General features: G+C 38.5%; 2 protein-coding genes across 2 annotated transcripts; one reads left to right on the top strand and one right to left on the bottom strand.

Annotated features, from left to right (window-relative positions):
- The first annotated feature begins 15425 nt into the window (after positions 1–15425).
- Positions 15426–16253, top strand: LOC128204720 (uncharacterized). Its single transcript, XM_052906124.1, has 2 exons — positions 15426–15644; positions 16047–16253. Exons 1-2 carry the CDS (start codon positions 15426–15428, stop codon positions 16251–16253), a joined length of 426 nt encoding a protein of 141 aa, XP_052762084.1.
- A 3958-nt stretch (positions 16254–20211) lies between these two features.
- LOC128204719 (putative nuclease HARBI1) lies at positions 20212–21606 on the bottom strand. Its single transcript, XM_052906123.1, has 2 exons — positions 21293–21606; positions 20212–21202 (listed from the first exon to the last, which is right to left on the bottom strand). Exons 1-2 carry the CDS (start codon positions 21604–21606, stop codon positions 20212–20214), a joined length of 1305 nt encoding a protein of 434 aa, XP_052762083.1.
- Positions 21607–22624: the final 1018 nt, after the last annotated feature.

The raw sequence follows: 22624 nt of genomic DNA, 5'->3' as shown, positions 1-22624 counted from the left end.
TACTTCTATCGGCCGTGTTAAGGTAGTATAAGTCGAAAGCTGGTTATAGCTGGTCGCAATGACCCTAGACAAATCACATACGTGTCAATCATCGCTAGAGTAGAGAATGGTACATCGGTTGAGACCATGTTCGTTTTTCAAATGGGTATGATCTTGATAATAAAAGCATTGTCGACTGCTACATAACTAACCATTGCAGCATACGCGAAAACAAAGAATGACACTTCTACTACACCAGAGTCTTGTACTCTCCATTGCCGTGTTCGATTTTTCCGTTAAAGGTGGAATTTATGCTTAATGGTGGGGTTAAGCCTTAGGTTGTACGAAAATAAACGAAACAATGGGATCTGCCGTCTTGTTATACAATTTCAATTAAACGAATATAAAAAAATCTGATAACATCATTAAGAAATTATGATTGTGCATGGAAATTAAAACAGGTCAAACTCTCTTCGACGCCATTGATGGTCTAGAAACGAAATTGTATACATGAAAAAAGTATTTCGCAGAAACACCAATCAATAAACACCGCTATTCCTCAGCCAATCTTTTTAAGCCTCTTTTCAAGCTTCGGTAACAACTCTTTATCTGTCAACGCGGGGTAGCTCAGAATAATTCGTTCTTGAGCGGCACCCTCTTTGTCCTTCAAACAAAATCTTTAAAATAATAATACAGTTTATTAAGGAAACACGACTGTCTCCTAATAAATGCCCGCCAGCCAAATAGACAAATTGAACCACAAACATTTAACTCAGTGTTTCGTCTGAAATGTTATGTTAAAGTCATGATTAAATAATGACTTTCTTTTAAATATGAGCACTAATCAGATTTGATCCAGAATTGCCGTAAGAGCGGTGCAACGTTTGGGGCTCAACTTAAAACGTGCGCTTCTCCCGTCAGAACAGAAAAATATAGGCTTTAAACGCGTTGTTAGTGTGGAGACAACCCGAAAACATGTGGGCAACATAAGGGGAATACCATATTGAACTTTGTTTATTGGGACAATATTTTGGAGTGGGGTGGCGCTGGATGCCTTACAGTATATATAGATTAATACTATACTGAAATTATCAGTGTCGGACCATACTTTGAGGCAAATTCAAGCGATTTAAAACGATTCTTGTAAAATAACAGCCATCAAATTACGAAAGAATCATATAAACGAATCTCTTTATGAAGAAAAAAGCGTCATGATATTGTCATAACCGTGGTGCCATCGGTGTGCAAAGTCGCCTAATTTGCCTCTGACTTGTAAATGTTGAGTACTGTTCGCGTTGGCTCTGCGGCGCTCTTGTTTGTACTTCAACTATGGTAAAATAGCACAACAATAAATTACCTGTTGAAGTTGTTTGACGTTGCACACATCCTGTTTTCCGGGAATATTAACGATTATGCCCTGGAAAAACAATGGAATGATTTAATAATGTTTTCGTTCCTAGTGCCAAAAAACACGAATTTATCGATCGAAGTGTAGAACTTTGGTTAATATGTTGCAAAAGTTTTTTTTTTCTTTTTTGTATTATTTTATTTACGATGATTCATTTCACTCCACTTTTATATTATTTAATAAGTATACAAAAAGTCTGAGCTGAAAACGAACTTATTATAGGCATAGGCAGAACGTATAAAATGTGGGTGACGTCAATGACGTTGCCGTTTGGAGTTGTGTACGTCAAAGTCTTCTGCCCTCCTCTCACGGAGATTTCGACGTCAACATCACCCAAGACGTCGTCATCACCTAATTGGAGGAACGGCTGAAAACAATATTTATTTTCCTGAGTTATCGCCTTGAATCGTAAATATGTCAGATTTAAAGAGACTCGTTCATGTTTTATTGTGTAATGTTTTATATCAATTAGAAATTTACCGCAGACCTCTTTATGTAATTAACCGTATCTATTACTCGATCTGAAGTGTTGGATCCTAATGATATAATTTCTATTGCAATTAAGACGACCTAAAACTGACGTCTTAAAATCATCGTTTTGTCCAATGAAAATAGAATTTAAGTATTTTTTATCGCATGCTGATGTTAAATATTCAGATGAAGATGCATTAAATGTAAGTGTTGTATTTACAAGTTATTCCCTTACGCTCTCATTAACGGCAGGTTTTACTAAGTCACAGTAAGTGGTCTTACCGCTTTGCTCATGTTGTTAGAATTAGCTTTGCATTCAAATGCGACGCGACAATCGGTCATGGAGTATAATATTTCCATTGTTCAATACTCAATTTCATTACAATGTACACGAAAAATAAATAAAAAAGCTACAAAAAAGTTCATAGTGTTGCAGTGGCCGCAACAACGACAGTAAACAGAACCAGAGCGATCTTCATCATCATGGCTGCAAAGGATTCCGAAATGGCAATATGTATGAGGTTAACGGCATGCGATTAAAAGTATAAGTGTATGAAATTAAACTGAACTTAACCAAGTAAATATATTTAGTTTTAGAATAAAAAACGCTGGTAAAGCCAAGCACAAAATATAAGTTCTGTGAATGTTTAACTCGAATAAAATAGAGTACGAAAATCATTTATTAGTTCTGCAACATAAGTAGTTACTTTAGACTCCTACACAGTACTTCGTCCATATTCATAATTCGACCATGCAAATTATTAGCAATATAATATAACATCACATTAAGTCAATATATAAACATTAATGAGTCAAGTGAAATGACATTGTTTGGAAAAGAAAGAAAGCGTAAAATGCATTTTCCATCAGAATTATAAATAAATTGTTAGTTCCTACTTTTTTTCTCAATGTTCGTCACTGGTTGATAGCTGGTTCATTATTCAAACGGCAAAGCATCTCCTTAAATACACATCCAGCACTTCCAACCGGCATTTGAATGGCTGAATCGCTAGCCAATGGTACAACATGCTTCCTCTAACTATCTTAGAAAAAACAACCTTAAAATATAACCAGGTAGTAATAACCATCGTTTGAAGTACCATAAACACTATTTCTTAAATGAAATAAATAAAAAAAATACGTTTTATTGATTTATGAAATGTCGCAAAAAGAACAAAACAGAATGAACATACTTGCACACAATTAATGCACAAAGTGATAAATATATATGAATTTATTACACTTTTATGTAAAGTAAGGATAAACTGATTAATTTCGTTATAAATAGTGGCATTAACACGGAATAACAAGCATACATGTATGGGTCCTTGTTTATTTTTTTTAATTGAAATTAAATTTTTAACATATATGCAGGCTTTTGTTTTCTGCAAACTTTCCGATCTCGAAACCTATATCACATTCAAATAAAACAAAACACTTAAAAGTAAGCACTTGAAAGTTAATGTATTCTACCTATTAAAATGATTGTCTTAAGCGGGTCAATTTCGAGTATGGATCAAGACCGACTCACTCAATGCACTTTATTCTCATAAACTAACATTTTAAACCGTTTTCTTTTGTGCAAATATGATCTGATACCTTTTTTAGTCAATGAAAGGTATTGTTATTATTTTTTCCGAGTGCAGTTCGCCAGTCATAGGGATAAATCGGCACATTAAGCAAATGATAACTTAGGTTCATTCTGTATATTTTTAAAACCCAGGTTCATCCCAAATCTTGTAGATTTATGGCACACTAAAATAACGATTAATCAGTAAGCATTTACTTAAATGTACTGATTTATCTCCATATACCTGGCGATCCTATCTTTTTAAAAAAATAAAGTGCATAGAGTGAATCGGTAAGCCTAGTATGAACTTACATTGTTTTCACGAGATATTTTAATACAGACATGATTTTTTTTTATCTAAAGCAAGCGTAATCGTATACAAGCAATTGCTCTTCATTGGGTGCATAAGGTCGTTTCTAAACAAATATCGTGTTTAGAAAACAATATTTATATTCATCGAATCGAGGAAGTTTTTCACCCCAAACAATGAAAAAGGAAATTTGGACGTACTTGACAATACTGTCCTTGTTATGTGTTAGCTAATTTTAATGTTTTTTCAGACACGATGCCTGTTGTCTTGTTGAATTTAAATTGAGTTTTGATTAACTATCGCGTGCTAGAGAGCCTGAAAAGGTTGACAAAATAATCAGAGAAGAAAATAAGCAGACTGATCTTAATGATAAATTAATTGCAAAAATATAATATTTGATAGTATTATTCAGATATTGTTGAATTACGAAACGTATTAAAATGCTTCCATAGATAACTAATCAGATATTAATCATGATACTTCTAAGTAATTACATCGCAACAACATTTACTGCGAAGAAAAAATCAGTCACCACAAAAATCAAGCTGGTTTAACGTTGAGTGTAAGATAGCCAAGATAGTTTATATTGCTGTAAGAGAACATTTTCTTTCATGCTTTACAATGAAATATGGGGTTTTAACAGTGAAATAACAACAGTGAAAATATCAATTTGATATTTTCACTGCAAAATAAGGAGTGAAAATATCAATTTTCAGAACTACTTTTAAAATCCTTTGTTGTTACATAAAGAAATATTTTATAAATTTAAATAAATATATAATTGGAAATTAACAACTTACCGTTTATTACCGGTTATCCCGTTTATCAAACATTTTACTGATCTTTGAAGCTGAATGTTCGAACATTTGCTTTCATTCCAAACAAATTACAGACAAAAACAACTGTTCGAACATAAATTAAATTTTATAGCATCGATCAAATGTATTTTGAACTGTTAACCGTTGTAGTACGTAAAATGAGCTTCTTGGAGAATTCACACAACAATTTACAGATAGATCCAATATTTTTTTACCCCACCCACATCTCAAAATGTGTCAACAAACTAGCGTGGCATTTACTCTTCTGGAAAACAAACATTTTAAAGCGTAACAGACTGGTCTCTGACAGTAAGATGACTGTATATTAACTTACTATAAAAACACGCGTATATGCAGTCTTAAACTAAGAAGAATGGTTAAAATCCAATGAGTATCCACATTTGTTTTGCTAACACATTTGACCTTCCAAATTTTCATTCTATAAATAGCGGCGTAGTAATTGGTTAAAATAAAAAGTGTTTTCATTATTTTTAAGAACATTTGTGCACTAATAATACTTCATTTTTTACTGTTCATAAAGCTTTGCAATAAAAAACGAGCGAATATTAAGCTATAAGAATGAATAGCAGAGAACTATTTCTCAGCAAACCGAAAGTAAAAAAGTTGACAGCTATAATTATGCATGAGGGGCGCCCCACGGGTAGCGGCGTAAAGCCCACCCTTTTCAAAGAAGGGGGTAATTCAGAAATAAATAAAAAAAAACAAATAAAACTCCGAAAATAAGCATAAAAGAAACAGAAAATTTGTTTATTTCAGTGTAAGATCGTATTTTATTTCACTCGTGATCATAAAAAAACTACATTTTCACTCGTGGCTTCGCCACTCGTGAAAATATGTTTTTCTATGACACTCGTGAAATAAAATACGATCTTACACTGAAATAAACAAATATCCTCTATTTCTTCTGACTTAAATTATGTTAATCGCTTTTTATTTTTGCAAGCTAGATTAAAGTAGTTCAATCAGGCTTTAGTAGTAAAATGCTTATTATGTTAAAATCTATATACGGGAATGTTCAATCGTGTGTGAAAGATATAGACAACATGTCATATTCGATTTTCCTTGATATATATCACTAGGTCGAATCAAGGGGAACAACTTTCCCCACTCTTGTTTATTCTTTTTATCAACGATATTAGAGATAATTTAAATTTTAACAACTTCAACAGTAATGATATCAATACAATATAGAATTTATTTCTTTATAATATCGGAATTTTGTTAGAGTGGAAAGTCAGTTTCTTTTTAAAACAACAACAACAACAACAACAACAACAACAACAACAACAACTCAACGGTATGTAAACAACAGGTGTATTAATTTCTTAAACGAAAGTCAACAAAAAAAACAAAGTTTGTTTAAATTGTTTAAATCATTTAATATCGAAACTGAAAGGATTTCGCTGTTTTTTTCCTTTGAATTATTGATATAATGATTGATATAACTACCTTAATGTTTCTCTCAGTGTATTAATATCCGTTTTAAATGAAATGCAAAACTGTTCCAACAAGCAACAAATAAGTTAAAACTGATCATAGTTAGGATCAATTAATAAGTTTCACATTGAGTTGAATCTATACTTATATACTTTTTGTGACCTTATATATAATAAGTTATATAATATGATATATTTTATCTAAATTAAAGAAAAAAAAATCGCGTGTGTGTGTCGTGATTCTTTGTTTTGTATACATTTCTTAGTAATTAGTAATATTTAAGAAGTCCGACATGCGTTAAAAAGTTATTTTTTGTTCATTATTTTCATTTAACGAATTGTTTGTTCTTTCAATGAATATCGATATTTCAAGAAATGCTGTTGTAAACGTGAATTTTATATATGGTGTGGTTAACGTGAATTATTATCACCTGAATAAAGCGATTAATATTTAATGTGTATGCTTGATATTTTTTTTATAACATGCTTATTATATTTTCCTTAATAGTTTGAATTAGTCTCTTCATTGTGACGATAATTCATAAACATTAAACTATAATTCTATATGATCCTTCTTTCATGAAATAAATTTATATTCATCAATTTGGTCGATTTTAAAATGTTAAATTTATGTTCTAGATAGGCCGACATGGGGATGCGTCCCAAATACTCATTGTCCCTCTTTAAGAGACGGAGTTGGCCCACGTATATTCCACCAAATGTTAACTAAAGGCGGGTAGATTGAATTGATGGAGTAATGAGTACATCCCCCAGTATAGGAATGTCAACAGTCAAGAAAAGATTGAACATGCATTCGAACAAACATTTACTTTAAATAACTTTAATGTTATTGTACAACTTATCTTAAAACTATTGAATTATATAATTCTTTAATGACATGTGTTACTGATTGGATCCATTTTATTTGTATGTGACGTTATTATATGTAAGACAATCGTTGAAACTGCTGACTACGTGGTGGATATATAACGTTGAGTTCAATAATTTTCTTCCACATTCATTTCGGTGGAGAATTTCCATTGTGGATATAGTCCCATAGTATCCCCTGAAGTTTTTATTTTTTTTAAGATTCTATGTATTATGGGCACAGGCCCACCTGACTGGTTATTTAAATTGCAATAGCTGACAAGTCTGTTGTTAAAACATGTTGAGCCATGTATTTGTTTGGCAGGCGACACAGTTGCCCAAAGAGCTGGAACTTCATCACGTTTATCAATGTTTCAGTAGATACAGAACCGAGTGCATCTAATGCGAGGTCTGTATTTGTAGATTTGTTTAGGCCTTGAATTATTTTGATACAGAAAATATGGGACCTTTCAATAAGTCGGTTGTTGACATTGTCTAAGATTCACAGTCATACAGACGTTTTGGAATAACAATGGAGATGTATATAGTCAGCGATGTCAACTGGTTGAGTTTACCAGGGTGTTACCCGCTATTGCATATTTTAAAAAGGTGCCCCGCATTTTTACACACTCGTCAACATTCGCAGAACACAAAAGGAAAGAGTAACACTATAATACAAGGTGAACATATTTCTTTAAAGCGATGTGTACAATTTCATTTCTAAGATTGAATCTTCGTTTATCGCCATGGTTTACATTATCATTGAAAACCAGGATGTAAGCGTTATATTCGTATCGCCAGCGCATTGAATATCCGTCGCAAATGTCCAATATAGCTTGAAGTCCATATGCTGGTATGAGATGAGAAGAATATCATCGCCCCCGTTTGGGGGCGAAGCGTGTTATTGAAAATACAGATGCCGTAGCCATTATTCTCTGGTAGACTAATGAGCTGGTTAATAGAGAGAAGAGAGAGAATCGAAGAACCTTTTCCGCCCTGTCGATTTCCTGTCATACTGGGAACCAGTCCGAGGTGTAGGGGCCATATCTAACGCAGCTTGACACACACGAATACATTTCAGCATGTGCTAGGAGCGAAGTAGGGTCCAGCGAGCATTCTGTAAATAGTTTGAGTGCCACACCTTATTAAATGCTTTCCGGCAGTCGAGAAATGCCACGTACACTTTGGAGCCATGTTTACGTGCGAAGTAAAAACTCTCTTTGAGGATAAATGATGTCACATTACACCCCAGACCATCCTGAAAACCACCCTGTTGTTTATTAATATTACACAAAATGTTGTCACGGTTGCGTTTCAATAATACGTGTTGAAACAGCTAAAAGACAGTTTATATTAGTGTGACGGCCCAGTCATAGTCTGGATTGTCTTTTCTTGTGTTACCTCCTTTATGCAATGGTATTATAAAACCGCGTTTCATTGATGCAGGTATGTAGCCTTGTCTTAACATCTGCGTTAATAATTTTGTTTGCAAGAATCGGTGACAATAATACGTTTGCGCATTTCAAATATTCGTATAGAATTCGATCGTTACCAGCAGCCTTACCCATAGGGGCGTCAACTATGATCGAGAAACACACTCCGTGGAAACTGTTGCTGAGGGATCACCTTGGACATTCATTAGTGTATCATGTTAATTAGATTCAACAGTCCCTTTCCATGGATCATTGAATCGTACGTCTGTCATCGGTGTGTATAAGTCCTGAAGTGTTCAGCTCATTTGCCAGTAATAAAACGTGGGTCCCTGATAACGGTGCCTTCGAAGTTCAGCCCCGCCCCCACAAGATTCTTCTTAGAGCTTCTCCGCCTCTTCACAAGGCTCCAAAAATATTTCGAATTTACCTCGGCCTTCCGGATTCAGCCCTGATATTTTTTTTTATTAAGTACTGGTTAACGCTATTTCTATTACGACGCCTGTCGCGGCCGTTCGTCCGCACACCACACAGATTTTAAGAGTTTCATATTTTTATTCGGGGTTTTCAGAATTACATTGTAGAATGGTTTCATTTTTTGCATACTTTCTGAAAAACTTTTTGTGGAAAATTCAGAAATACGGGTTTTGATGAAGTCATATATGCATTCTCGATATCTTTACGATCTAGGCTAACCGATTTTAATGAAACCAGGTCTGTATCATTCATTAGCAAATTCCCGTACCGGGCTAGATCCGCAGCCTCAACATTGTCCCACTTAATACTTGTAAAATTAGTTGAGACAATATCATCAACAAGGTCAAGCAACAATAACTTTACATATATTGGCCTGTGACGTGAAATATTTAAGCAATCCTCATCAAGATTATCACAATTTGCAACACAGTCAAATATTTCAAATGGCAAACAGATAAAGTCTATAACTGAATGAACTCGACCATCATATGAAACAAATGTAACATTTGAGTCTTCACATAAAGTAGAAAAATTAGTCGGCAAAATGTTGCAATCCTTAACAAAGTTTGTGAGTTGTATATCTCGAGAATGAATGTTAACATTGCTGTTACAGTATCTAGCATTGAAATATCCCAATAAGATACGTGTACCTTCAGGCGAGTACGAGTTCCATAAAGTTTACCTATGATTTCTTTATACACAGTTATGGAGTGATTCGTGCAAGGAAGATAAACCTGAAAAAAGAACATGTAATTACCTAGTCCAAATAGTTGTACGTTGACGGATTTTTTTTACGATTTTTGATATGGCAAATCCTTCACATACAAATTGTTTTGTATCAAAAGTCGGGGTAGTTATTCCGTTTGGGATTCCGGGTTAAAGCATATTGCCTCTATAAAATATCATAAAAGCAAGAAGTATTATCAGATAATGTTATTTTATAATAGTTCCGTATACAAAAAATAAATATCCAACGAATAATCATGAGTTTGATGGGTTTTTCTTCATTTCATTCTGTCAAAACATAACGATATATACATGAAGGGCACCAACAAGGCTGTAGTTCACAGTTTTACAACAATCGGAACACTTCGGCCATGGCCGGGTCGTTACGATTGTCTTTATGAGGAGGTCTATCTCGAAGCTCGAGTGTTTATGCTTGATATAATTGTTGTCTGTGTCAGTCAAGTTCTGTTTTATTGGAAAGGTTAATATTAATATAATATATAAACCTTTATTATCCATTTCAAACATTAAACACACTTTCAATATATTTCCCCCCCCCCCGGTTTTTGCAAAAACCCAGTTAGACGAAAGGGATTGGAAGAATACCGTATAACACGTCTCTTTCTAGACTAGTAATGACCAGGAGTTACTTGCATACCAATTATATTGTCCTCAGTAATATGTAAGTGAACACTTTTATCTCTCAAACGTCTGTGGTATTAAAATGCATCACCGCCCTTTCATTCTAGTCTGGCCTTAGTTATATCAAATAAGCTTTTCTCAACGTAAGTGTAACAAGCAGTGTAGGCAGAAGTCAAACTGTCAAAAAAGCACAGCATCAGGGTATAACCAATGTTCAGAAGTACGACATGGAAACCTTATCTTATGGCATTATCAAAATCTAAATAAATCATTTTTTGCTTCAAATGGAATCAAAAAATGTTTTCACGCTGCATTCAAGAAATAATGCTGCACTCTCCTCATATCTACATGTTTTTAAGAACGATTTGCATTAACATATTATGAATCACTGCGTGCATATCTATGGCATCCACAAATCATCTATACGCGAATGATTTCACCGTGCAAAAAAAAGAGCAGGGGATTTAACTGGAGTAAAGGAAAATAATATGTAACTTTGTTCAATGGCTATTTGCTTATTGAATGTAATCGTTTCTTTGCTGTTAAATGTCTTTTACTTGGAACTGCACATGGATCGGGTTTGGCTGGAATGTGTTTTATCTTCCATTTTATTGCATTTAATACTTCATCCACTAAATTTATCCATATTTTGTGAACATTTGTTGAAACTACAGGGGAACAATGAGTATTTAGAAGTCTCCCCATTGCGGCATACATGGAACCTAAATTTAACATCAAATCGATCAAAGATGAAAGAAAGATCATTTGGAATAATAATTTGGTGTTGTTAACATTGTCGTCACAATGAAATGTTAATGCATTAACAATGAAATAGAATAAAATAAGCATGTTATGATCAGTGTTTAATGCATAACAATTAAACATAGTTAGCTTTATTTAACTGAGAAGAAAATCACGTTAAAAACAATATATATAAAATTCACGTTTAGAACAACATTTCTTCGAAATAAGATATTTATTGTAACAACTAAAATACTTTTCACGAACAATTTGTTTGATGAAAGCTATGAACAAAACTAGTTTTAACGCATGTCTGACTTCTTAAATATTACTTATCACTGAGAAAATGCTTACAAAACAAAGCATCACGGCGCACATAGTGTTGCATAGTTCTAGAACATTCCGTGAAGTTCAAATTTTGCCCAAGGATTGCGTCGTTAAAATACAATCACATCTGGAATATTTCACACTTGTAGAAGCAAAAAATTCTTCTTAAAAATAGGTTAAGAAATATTTTCATTTCTTTTTCAAAAAAGTTATTTCGGAATTAATGTCGCGAACCTACTTGTTTACCTCAGTTTTTAACCGTGGTGACCCATGTGAGAACCCCGTTTATGTCACGTGATTCCTCACCCTGTGTACAGTTATAAAGATCATTGTGCGTAGCCGACATTGGCATCCAATTCAGCAGAAAGTACATTCAAATTAAAATAAAGACTGGAAATAATTCCAAAACCAAGGTCTTAGCCCCTTTACCCTTTCGACCATTCATAGTCAACTGACACCAGCTATTTTCAGGGTTAACAATTATCAGCTGTAAGAACCACCGCGTGTACTGCAGCTAATATGTATTACATATATATAATATAAACACTATAATATACAGTATAGGACGACTTCTCCATACATGGTACGACCATGGTGTGTTGGTAAGGACGGAGGCAGGACTTTTCAACCTCAAGACAGTACAATCCCTTCTCAAATTGAAGTCAATCATATGTTTTATTCAAGGAATGCATAATGAAGCAGGTGAATAAGATAGATGGACTAGAGGTCAAATAAACTTGCACAAGGATAAACATAATTATTCAAATTTGATAAATGTCACACATTCAAGTCACTACACAGTTATCGGTTGAATATTTTTTTTCAATTTGTTTTTCATTTCTAATGTTTAATAAATGGAGTTAAAGTCATGTTGTCAGTATTTTACAATAATGTTATGATGATATAAAACTATGAGTAAGAACCTAAACAAAAATATAACAAACAAGGTTAGCAATATCAGCACAGAACATATTCCAAAGCTCCAAAAGACGACGATAAATATCCAGATGGTCAAGCTTGACACTTGATACTGTATCAAGGCTGTACCGACCGGACAGTAAGTCCGACTCTCCCAAACTTCAGCACAGGATCCCTTAATACTTCGATGTACATCGGATTCCACAGCAGGTCCCTCCAAGACAGGACCAGCAAGTTGACCTGCATCTACGACGAATTCTGGATTGAGCTGAATATAATTATCAACAAGTTGTATTTTTTATATCATTGTTTAAGCTACTTTGATATTGCGTCATAATGAATGTCCAAATTTGTTTTACCCCAACACTCATTATAACCATTAACTTTCAAGTGATCAGCCCTACAGTATATTTAATAGGCACGTATGTGTCCAATGCACAAAGCAAATGTTATTCGCAATTTCAACAAAACACTTAACTTAGTGGAAATAATTTTCAATCTAATTTTGCAGACAACTTTTACACCGAATTGCATGCATGTACAAATGCATGTACAGATGTTACGTTCAGTTCTTATCAGGTCTAGTTTGTTGAAACTTGCTCTTAAAAGGCACATATTTTTTGGCAAACACCGCCTTTCCTTGGCAATTTTCGGCAAACCTCGGTGGCAGATCTCCATCGGTCATCGCTACTAGTTCTGTACAGGTCAATCTCTCTTCGCCTTAGTCTTCGCCATCCCTGGTCTAGTAATTAATACTAGTATATGTTTACAGTATTTTACAAATAGACCAAGCTAACTGCACAGCTATTCATTGGCAAGCCTCGGTAACAGCTCTTTATCCCTCAACGCTACCCGCTCAGACTGCTTTAGTTCTTCTTCGGGCAACCTCTTAGTCCTTTAAATTAAACAGTTTAAATACATGTATTAATACAACATGTGGAAAGCACAACTGTCTCCTTGCAAATGGATGCCTGCCTTTCACAATAAATTTAGGCAGTGTTATATCTGAAATGATACGTTAACATCAACATCCGATATCACTCACTTTATTATGTGGCTGAATCACACGGATTATCCCCAATAACGTCTACCTCGCTTTTTAAAACGTGGATGACGTCAAGGACGTTGCCGAATGGATACGCATGTTTATACTCTTTCTGGGTTGAGCTGGAGCCAAAATCCAGGGAGCTTGAGCCAAAGCGTGGAAAGTGAGCTTATACGCTGTATAATAATTGGCTCTTTTTATAAACAGCTCCTAAAAAACCTGGAGCCACTGTTTCGCATCCGTGATGGTAATACGTAACAATTAAAGCAAGTATATCATTCAATTAGTTCATTATTATTATTTGAGTGCAATGTATGATTCAAGTCTAAACTTTAAAATAATTTATTTCTTATGACTCAGTCACATAGCCCGGCCGATGAGGTTCCGATGAGCCAGCGATGCGATTTTCACCGAACACCGGCCGGACACCGGCCGGACACCGGCCGGACATCCGTGGCGTTTGTTGCTTAAAACCGCATCGGTGGCAGCTCGGTGAAATTTTAACTTCGGAGCTAAATTTCACCGGGCTCTCACCGAGCTCTCTCATCGCAGCCCCATCGTAACCACGTCGGAAAACACGTCGGCCGGTGCACGGCCGAGTATCGGCCGGTGTCCCGTGCATCTGAGACAACCAGAGGACGAGGTTTTTTTTAACGGACACCGGCCGAGCTCCGACCGAGCTCCGGCCGATGTGGGACAGAGCCTTGGAAAGTATAGTACCGGTGGCTGACCGATGTAAGGGACACCGGCCGATGCTCGGCCGGAACTCGACCGGAACTCGACCGTAACCCGGCCGGATATCTCTGCTAGTATATATACTGTTCGCTCCTGTCTGTGTACAGCATTCAGCAAGTTGTATCCACACGATTCACTCTTGACAGACTTTATAAAAAGGATGCCAAAATTAGTCAAGGAAAGTGATGGAGATGAGAAGAATTGCGGCAATAAGAGGCAGCAGCCAGCTAGCAGCAAGGGGAAGGGCCAGAAGAAGCAAAAGATGCTAGCAGTGAAGACCAGAAAATCTCCCCGAAAGAGGATACAAGAGGAAGAAGGAGGTACCAGTGGTACGGAGGGGGAGCAATCAGAGGTATCCGATGCTGAGTCCATGGCGTCCCGGGCGTCCCAGGCGTCCCAGGCGTCAAAGTCGTCGCAGTCCAAGCCCACGTCCTCGTCCAAGTCCAAGTCCAAGTCCAAGTCAAAGTCCTCGTCGGCGTCTGCGTCGTGGCGAGCCGTTGGTGTGCCTATAGAGGAGATCACCCAAGACCAGATGCAAAAGATAGCAGATTTCTACGAGGGACACTCTATGTACTACGATGTTGGGCATTAGAACTACAAAAACACGAAGTTGAAGGAATGGACTCTGGACAAGTTTGAGCTTTCTGGTGAGACCTTGTCAGCTTTTGAAATTTGAGTTTCTGGACGCCCATCACGTATCACGGACGCTGAAATCGACCTGTGGGAGGGTAAGCATCTGCAAGCAGATTTTCTAAGTTATCAAAGAATTGTCTTAATGTTTTTCTTTGCCAGTGAGTTGCTCACCCTTCTTTCTACTTGCGATTTTACTATTGATGGTTTGAATGCTTCAGCTGGCTGGTGAGGACGAGGATTCGGCGTCGGAGTTGGAGTATGCTGCAGCGTCTGAGTATGAGCCGGCCACGTCGCAGGGTGTAGGAGCTGCCAGCAAGAAGGACAAGGCTGCATCCGTCAGCGACATGTCCAGGACGCTGATCGCGTGTCTCAAGTCAAGTACCAAGGCCACTCAGGACGCAGCGGAAAAGGTAAATACTCGACAAAATGCAAAATAAACCATTTTCTGCTACTTCCATCCCAATACAAAATGCAAGTTTTTGTGTATTGAAGGGTAGATGTGTGAGTTGGCGGTTCCTAGAACACCAGCGGTTTAAGCCACTGCCCGTACCAAGGAGGTCCCCTATTTTCATTCTTATTTTCTTTGCAATGTACTGGTTAATTTTAAGTTTTAATTATGGGGGGTTAAGTTTCGACTGGGTTTTTAGTTTTCTGCGTAATTGTGGTATCTGGGTACATTCTTTAAAAGCTGTATTTACAATTGTTATGTTTACAGGTGCGTGTAGCCCAGACGGCAGCTGCAGATCCGTTCCGGGCCGAGCGTGACGCCTGGGCTGAGTGGATGACAAGCGCGAACAACCAGGTACCAGCACCTCGGTACAAAGAGTTTCAGCAGGAGACTTTCACCACCTTCATGAAATACGTCCCGCTCATGCCGGGGACTCAGCAGCACCCCCAACAGCAGCCTCCAAAACCCCCATCGCAGTTCGTACAGCCACCCATCCCGATGGTAGATCCTTATCACCACCAGCCGATGTATCTTCAGTCCTTATCCCTGAAACCACAGCAACAGTCGCAGCTGTTTATCCCCTTTGCTACGGCTCCAGTTCGGCAGCAGCAGCCGCCCGATCAGCAGTATGAACAGTTCCAGGTATGTTTATTTTTTTCCATTGTGATATTAAACAGTACATATTATAATAAAATTAATTTCCAATATTCAGATTTAATGCATGTCATAACCTTAATTAAATTATGGTGATCTCTTGGAAGCAAAACTTGCAACAGAAGAGAGAAAATTGCAGTCTCGGTTTTATTGAGACTGTTCATTGACAGCAATGAAATGTACTACACTGTCAACGCCCCCTAGCACCGGCTTAAGCGGTATTCAATCTTCAAATTCACCGAATTACATTTAATGATCCCGAAAGACCAGAAACTATATACAGTATAACTGCACTGAGGACGAAGTACGGGCGACCTTTTACGACCCGCCATACAAACACTTATGTTTTCTTGCAAAACCGTCAATTGTTATGCCTCTGCTATGTTTCAGTCTCCAAGGGCAGTCTCTGCACCACCTGTTACTTCTGCGACCTATGACCTCTCAGCCTTGCTGGCTTTGCAGTCTCCATTGACAGCCAGCCAAGGATCCAACATCGCTGAAGCTGCGTGGCAGCTTTCATCACCCGGCAACATCGGCCTCAACATGCAGTCACCTGCACAGAGGCCAAAATATAGCATAGTCTTTCACAAGTGCTAGATGCGACCAGCAGAGTGCTGGCTAGCATTGAACGTGATAACACAATCGGTGGTGACGACGACAACTCAGAACAGGAGCAGGAGTAGGAGTAAAGACAGGGCATGAAATTCTTCACAATCTGACAGAGACCCACCTCAGCCAAGAAGCCCAAAGTTGTAGTGTATGTACTGACAGTGTGTTTTGAACAATATAGTAACAATGTGCCTCGTATAATCACAGTAACAGTTTGCCTCGTACAATCATAGTAACAGTGTGCCTCGTACAATCATAGTAACAGTGTGCCTCGTACAATCATAGTAACAGTGTGCCTCGCACAATCATAGTAACAGTTTGCCTCGTACAATCATAGTAACAGTGTGCCTCGTATAATCACAGTAACAGTTTGCCTCGTACAATCATAGTAACAATGTGCCTCGTACAATCATAGTAACAGTGTGCCTCGTACAATCATAGTAACAGTGTGCCTCGTACAATCATAGTAACAGTGTGCCTCGTACAATCATAGTAACAGTGTGCCTCGTACAATCATAGTAACAGTTTGCCTCGTACAATCACAGTAACAATGTGCCTCGTATAATCACAGTAACAGTTTGCCTCGTACAATCATAGTAACAGTGTGCCTCGTACAATCATAGTAACAGTGTGCCTCGTACAATCATAGTAACAGTGTGCCTCGTACAATCATAGTAACAGTTTGCCTCGTACAATCATAGTAACAGTGTGCCTCGTACAATCATAGTAACAGTGTGCCTCGTACAATCATAGTAACAGTTTGCCTCGTACAATCACAGTAACAGTGTGCCTCGTATAATCACAGTAACAGTGTGCCTCGTACAATCATAGTAACAGTTTGCCTCGTATAATCACAGTAACAGTTTGCCTCGTACAATCACAGTAACAGTGTGCCTCGTATAATCACAGTAACAGTGTGCCTCGTACAATCACAGTAACAGTGTGCCTCGTACAATCATAGTAACAGTGTGCCTCGTATAATCACAGTAACAGTGTGCCTCGTACAATCACAGTAACAGTGTGCCTCGTACAATCATAGTAACAGTTTGCCTCGTACAATCATAGTAACAGTGTGCCTCGTACAATCATAGTAACAGTGTGCCTCGTATAATTACAGTAACAGTGTGCCTCGTATAATCACAGTAACAGTGTGCCTCGTACAATCACAGTAACAGTGTGCCTCGTACAATCATAGTAACAGTGTGCCTCGTATAATCACAGTAACAGTGTGCCTCGTACAATCACAGTAACAGTGTGCCTCGTACAATCATAGTAACAGTGTGCCTCGTATAATCACAGTAACAGTGTGCCTCGTACAATCATAGTAACAGTTTGCCTCGTATAATCACAGTAACAGTTTGCCTCGTACAATCACAGTAACAGTGTGCCTCGTATAATCACAGTAACAGTGTGCCTCGTACAATCACAGTAACAGTGTGCCTCGTACAATCACAGTAACAGTGTGCCTCGTATAATCACAGTAACAGTTTGCCTCGTACAATCATAGTAACAGTTTGCCTCGTACAATCATAGTAACAGTTTGCCTCGTACAATCATAGTAACAGTGTGCCTCGTACAATCATAGTAACAGTTTGCCTCGTACAATCATAGTAACAGTTTGCCTCGTACAATCATAGTAACAGTGTGCCTCGTATAATTACAGTAACAGTGTGCCTCGTATAATCACAGTAACAGTTTGCCTCGTACAATCATAGTAACAGTTTGCCTCGTATAATTACAGTAACAGTGTGCCTCGTACAATCACAGTAACAATGTGCCTCGTATAATTACAGTAACAGTATGCCTCGTATAATTACAGTAACAGTGTGCCTCGTATAATTACAGTAACAGTGTGCCTCGTATAATTACAGTAACAGTTTGCCTCGTATAATTATAGTAACAGTGTGCCTCGTATAATTACAGTAACAGTGTGCCTCGTATAATTACAGTAACAGTGTGCCTCGTATAATTACAGTAACAGTGTGCCTCGTATAATTATAGTAACAGTTTGCCTCGTATAATTACAGTAACAGTTTGCCTCGTATAATTACAGTAACAGTGTGCCTCGTACAATCACAGTAACAATGTGCCTCGTATAATCACAGTAACAGTGTGCCTCGTACAATCACAGTAACAGTTTGCCTCGTACAATCATAGTAACAGTGTGCCTCGTATAATCACAGTAACAGTTTGCCTCGTACAATCATAGTAACAGTGTGCCTCGTATAATCACAGTAACAGTTTGCCTCGTACAATCATAGTAACAGTTTGCCTCGTATAATCACAGTTACAATGTGCCTCGTATAATCACAGTAACAGTTTGCCTCGTACAATCATAGTAACAGTTTGCCTCGTATAATCACAGTAACAGTTTGCCTCGTACAATCATAGTAACAGTGTGCCTCGTATAATTACAGTAACAGTTTGCCTCGTACAATCATAGTAACAGTGTGCCTCGTATAATCACAGTTACAATGTGCCTCGTATAATCACAGTAACAGTTTGCCTCGTACAATCATAGTAACAGTGTGCCTCGTATAATCACAGTAACAGTTTGCCTCGTACAATCATAGTAACAGTTTGCCTCGTATAATCACAGTTACAATGTGCCTCGTATAATCACAGTAACAGTTTGCCTCGTACAATCATAGTAACAGTTTGCCTCGTATAATCACAGTAACAGTTTGCCTCGTACAATCATAGTAACAGTGTGCCTCGTACAATCACAGTAACAGTTTGCCTCGTACAATCACAGTAACAGTTTGCCTCGTACAATCATAGTAACAATGTGCCTCGTATAATCATAGTAACAGTTTGCCTCGTACAATCACAGTAACAGTTTGCCTCGTACAATCACAGTAACAGTTTGCCTCGTACAATCATAGTAACAGTGTGCCTCGTATAATCACAGTTACAATGTGCCTCGTATAATCACAGTAACAGTTTGCCTCGTATAATCACAGTTACAATGTGCCTCGTATAATCACAGTAACAGTTTGCCTCGTATAATCACAGTAACAGTTTGCCTCGTACAATCACAGTAACAGTTTGCCTCGTACAATCATAGTAACAGTTTGCCTCGTACAATCACAGTAACAGTTTGCCTCGTACAATCATAGTAACAGTGTGCCTCGTATAATCACAGTTACAATGTGCCTCGTATAATCACAGTAACAGTTTGCCTCGTACAATCATAGTAACAGTTTGCCTCGTACAATCATAGTAACAGTGTGCCTCGTATAATCACAGTTACAATGTGCCTCGTATAATCACAGTAACAGTTTGCCTCGTACAATCATAGTAACAGTGTGCCTCGTATAATTACAGTTACAGTATGCCTCGTATAATTACAGTTACAGTATGCCTCGTATAATTACAGTTATTAAAATCAATCACGATGAACATTATGTTGTTGTATTATTTACCCACAACTCATCATTTTCGTACTGGTGTACATTTATCTTGATATTTGGTCGACGTCACACCAAAAGGGACTTTCAGACAATACACACTAGTGTTGATCCTGATCAATAGCTACAACGTTAATCTTGAATTAAATAATACATTTATTGCATAGATTGGTCGATAATTGTCTAGTTTTGCTCTGACGAGTGTCAAAATGCGCAAGTCATCCAAATGTGTTGTTCCATGAGAAACACATCCATTCCAAGTTTCAAGTTTCTTTGACCAGTAATTCAAAAGTTATAGCCAATATTAAAGTTTGGTGACAAACAGACAACCAGACAGATCAAAAACAAAATGCCTACCTGATCTACAAGTGGTGGCATAAAATATAAAGACAATGTTTTAAGAATACCCAATAACAGTTTTAATTTTGCAAACAACATACTGAATAATGGACTGTAATATACGACAATGTACTAAGTCCTGAGAACTGTCTATGGTTGCATCCAGTACATGCATATTGTTACACAGAATACAGACGTTACTGTTGGTTTATTGCCACATCTTGCCATGGCACACTCCCGGCAGGACTGCAAAAGTAATTCTTGAGGTATGCGCGCAGTTCTTTGCCTGGTCCGGTCAATCTTGGTCCGTTCCCTGCTGCTTGCACATCTTCGAGCACGGCTTGGTCTCGCCATGCACCCGCGATGAACTGGCCCTGCTCATCTTCCCGGTCGAGATCGGCATTCTGGATGTTGGGGTAACGAGTCCTCATGAGGTTGTGTAGGGTCATGCAGGCCATGACGGTCTTAGTAACTGTCGACGGTCTCATTCCCAGGGTTGTTAGAAGACATCTGAAGCGATTGGCAAGTATACCAAACGCATTTTCAACCACACGGCGTGCCCTTGAACACCGGTAATTGAAGATCCGCTCGTCCCGTGCCAGGTGACGATGAGGGTAGGGCTTTAACATGTATTGCCGAAGGGGGAAGGCGTCGTCTCCGATCATGTAGTAGGGTGTGTCCCGGTCGTCATTAGGCAGGGAATCCGGTTGGGGGAGTCCGATCGTTCCCTCACGAAGACCTGGCTCTAGCCGCGACCGGATAAAGATGCCGGCATCGGAACACAACCCTGGTGACCCCACATCCACCCAGATGAACTTGTAGTTCGAGTCTACCACCGCAAGCATGACGATAGAAAAGAAGCCTTTATAGTTGTAGTAGAGTGAGCCACTCTTGGGGGGCTTCTTGATTGCGACGTGCTTCCCATCGATCGCGCCACAACAGTGGGGGAAGTTCCACCTGTCTCCGAATCCCTCGGCCACCGGGCGCCATTCATCTTCTGTCTGGGGAGTGGCCCACATCTCATCCTCGTATACGTCGTAGATGGCCTGACACACCTCGGGGATGAAAAGGGCGATGGTGTTGTGTGGGACACGAAACGCAAACGCAAGATCGTGGTATCTGCTTCCGGTCGCCAAAAACCTCAAGGTGATTGCCAGCTTCAGCTCAGGGTCCAAGGGGGTTCGATGCCTGCAACAGAAGAGGATGAAATATGATTAAACCTTAGCAAGAATATAATGTTTGGAGGGAATTTTGTTTGCAAAATACGGATTTACTTACGTTGTACTCTTGGTAATGCGGGGGCCAACTCGGTTAAGCAACTCATAGTACATCTGTGGCTCCATGCGGAGGAAGGCTTTGAAGTCGGCAGCGTGCTCGGCCTCGAGTTCCTTCATGAGAGTCTCGTACTGGCCGAAAAGGGGTCTGCGTAGGATCCACTCTCGCACCCACCAGCGTCTTTCTCTTCTGCGGGCCCTCTGTCGCTCCCTCTCGGCGGCTTCTTGTATTGCCGCCAGGACCAGGTTGTACTGGAACCTTGCTTGAGCCAGTTCGTGTTCGAGCAGTGCCATTCGAAGTCTCCTTGGTGCAGCCATAGTGATGAACTGACAATGTCAGGTAGGGAGAACGGAATAGATCGGCACCCAAGTCCGTGTTACATCGGACGAGCATCGGCCGGTCATTGTTCAAAGCCCGTTAACAACCCGGCCGGCGATCGCACGGTGTCCTGTTACCTGCTCGGGTACCGGCCGTATTCCTTCCGATGTCCGGCCGACCTCCGGCCGGTAGTTGCTGCCACATCGGAAGAAAAAACTACCATTTTGAGACAGACTCCGTACGGTCACCGGCCGGTGTTCGGTCGGTCGCCTGAAGATGTCCGGACGGAGTCCGTTCACGTCACCGAGCTCTGCTTCCGATGAGGAGAGCTCGAAGGCACCAAAATAATCCACCGAGCTCTACCGATGCCGGACATCGGCCGGTCTATGTGACTGGGCCATTAATGACATCTAAATTGTGTTACAGTAGAAAGCTTATCTTTGTCTTAAAACTCAAATTTAGGAAAACAAAACGCAAAACGTGTATTAATTTCCTTTACGAAAGTCCACAAAAAAACGACGTTTGTTTAAATCGAGGTCGAAAGTCAATTTATTTCCCTGTTTTTCTTCCCTTCTGCAGTAAGATTCACATACCTGTGTTATGACCATAAGTTATATGGTTTTAAGTAGACATTTTATCTAAATTTAAAAAATGTAAATCATTTAAAAATGAGTTGTCTTTTCCCTAAATTGTGTTGACCCTAACCTACATGGAAGGGTGGGAGGGTGGGAGGTTGTGTAATTCCTCCAGGAGTTTACGGTCAACAAAATCCTGGTTAAACATCAACTTCCCTCCTTCGTCGGTATGTGTCGTTTAACCTTTTAATTTTGTCTCCCGTATAACTCCTGGATGGGATACACAGATTTTTTAGAGTATTTAATTTGTGAAATAATATAGTTTAGTTATATGGTTAACAAAATAACACTATTTGGATTTTATTAAGATTACACAATCTTTAAGACACAATACAATGGAGATGACAACAACAATGCAAAATAATGCATTGTTTTCTACTTG

The sequence above is a fragment of the Mya arenaria genome, chromosome 10 (genome assembly GCF_026914265.1).
Source record: "Mya arenaria isolate MELC-2E11 chromosome 10, ASM2691426v1".
NCBI classification, from domain to species: domain Eukaryota; kingdom Metazoa; phylum Mollusca; class Bivalvia; order Myida; family Myidae; genus Mya; species Mya arenaria.
This window is presented reverse-complemented; position numbering and strand designations above follow the sequence as displayed.

Coding starts and splice junctions, on each gene's coding strand:
- LOC128204719 (XM_052906123.1), bottom strand. CDS start 21,606: ATGGCTGCACCAAGGAGACTTCGAATGGCACTGCTCGAACACGAACTG. Junction 21,203..21,292: donor CGCATTACCAAGAGTACAAC/GTAAGTAAATCC, acceptor CTTCTGTTGCAG/GCATCGAACCCCCTTGGACC.
- LOC128204720 (XM_052906124.1), top strand. CDS start 15,426: ATGCCGGGGACTCAGCAGCACCCCCAACAGCAGCCTCCAAAACCCCCA. Junction 15,645..16,046: donor AGCAGTATGAACAGTTCCAG/GTATGTTTATTT, acceptor GCTATGTTTCAG/TCTCCAAGGGCAGTCTCTGC.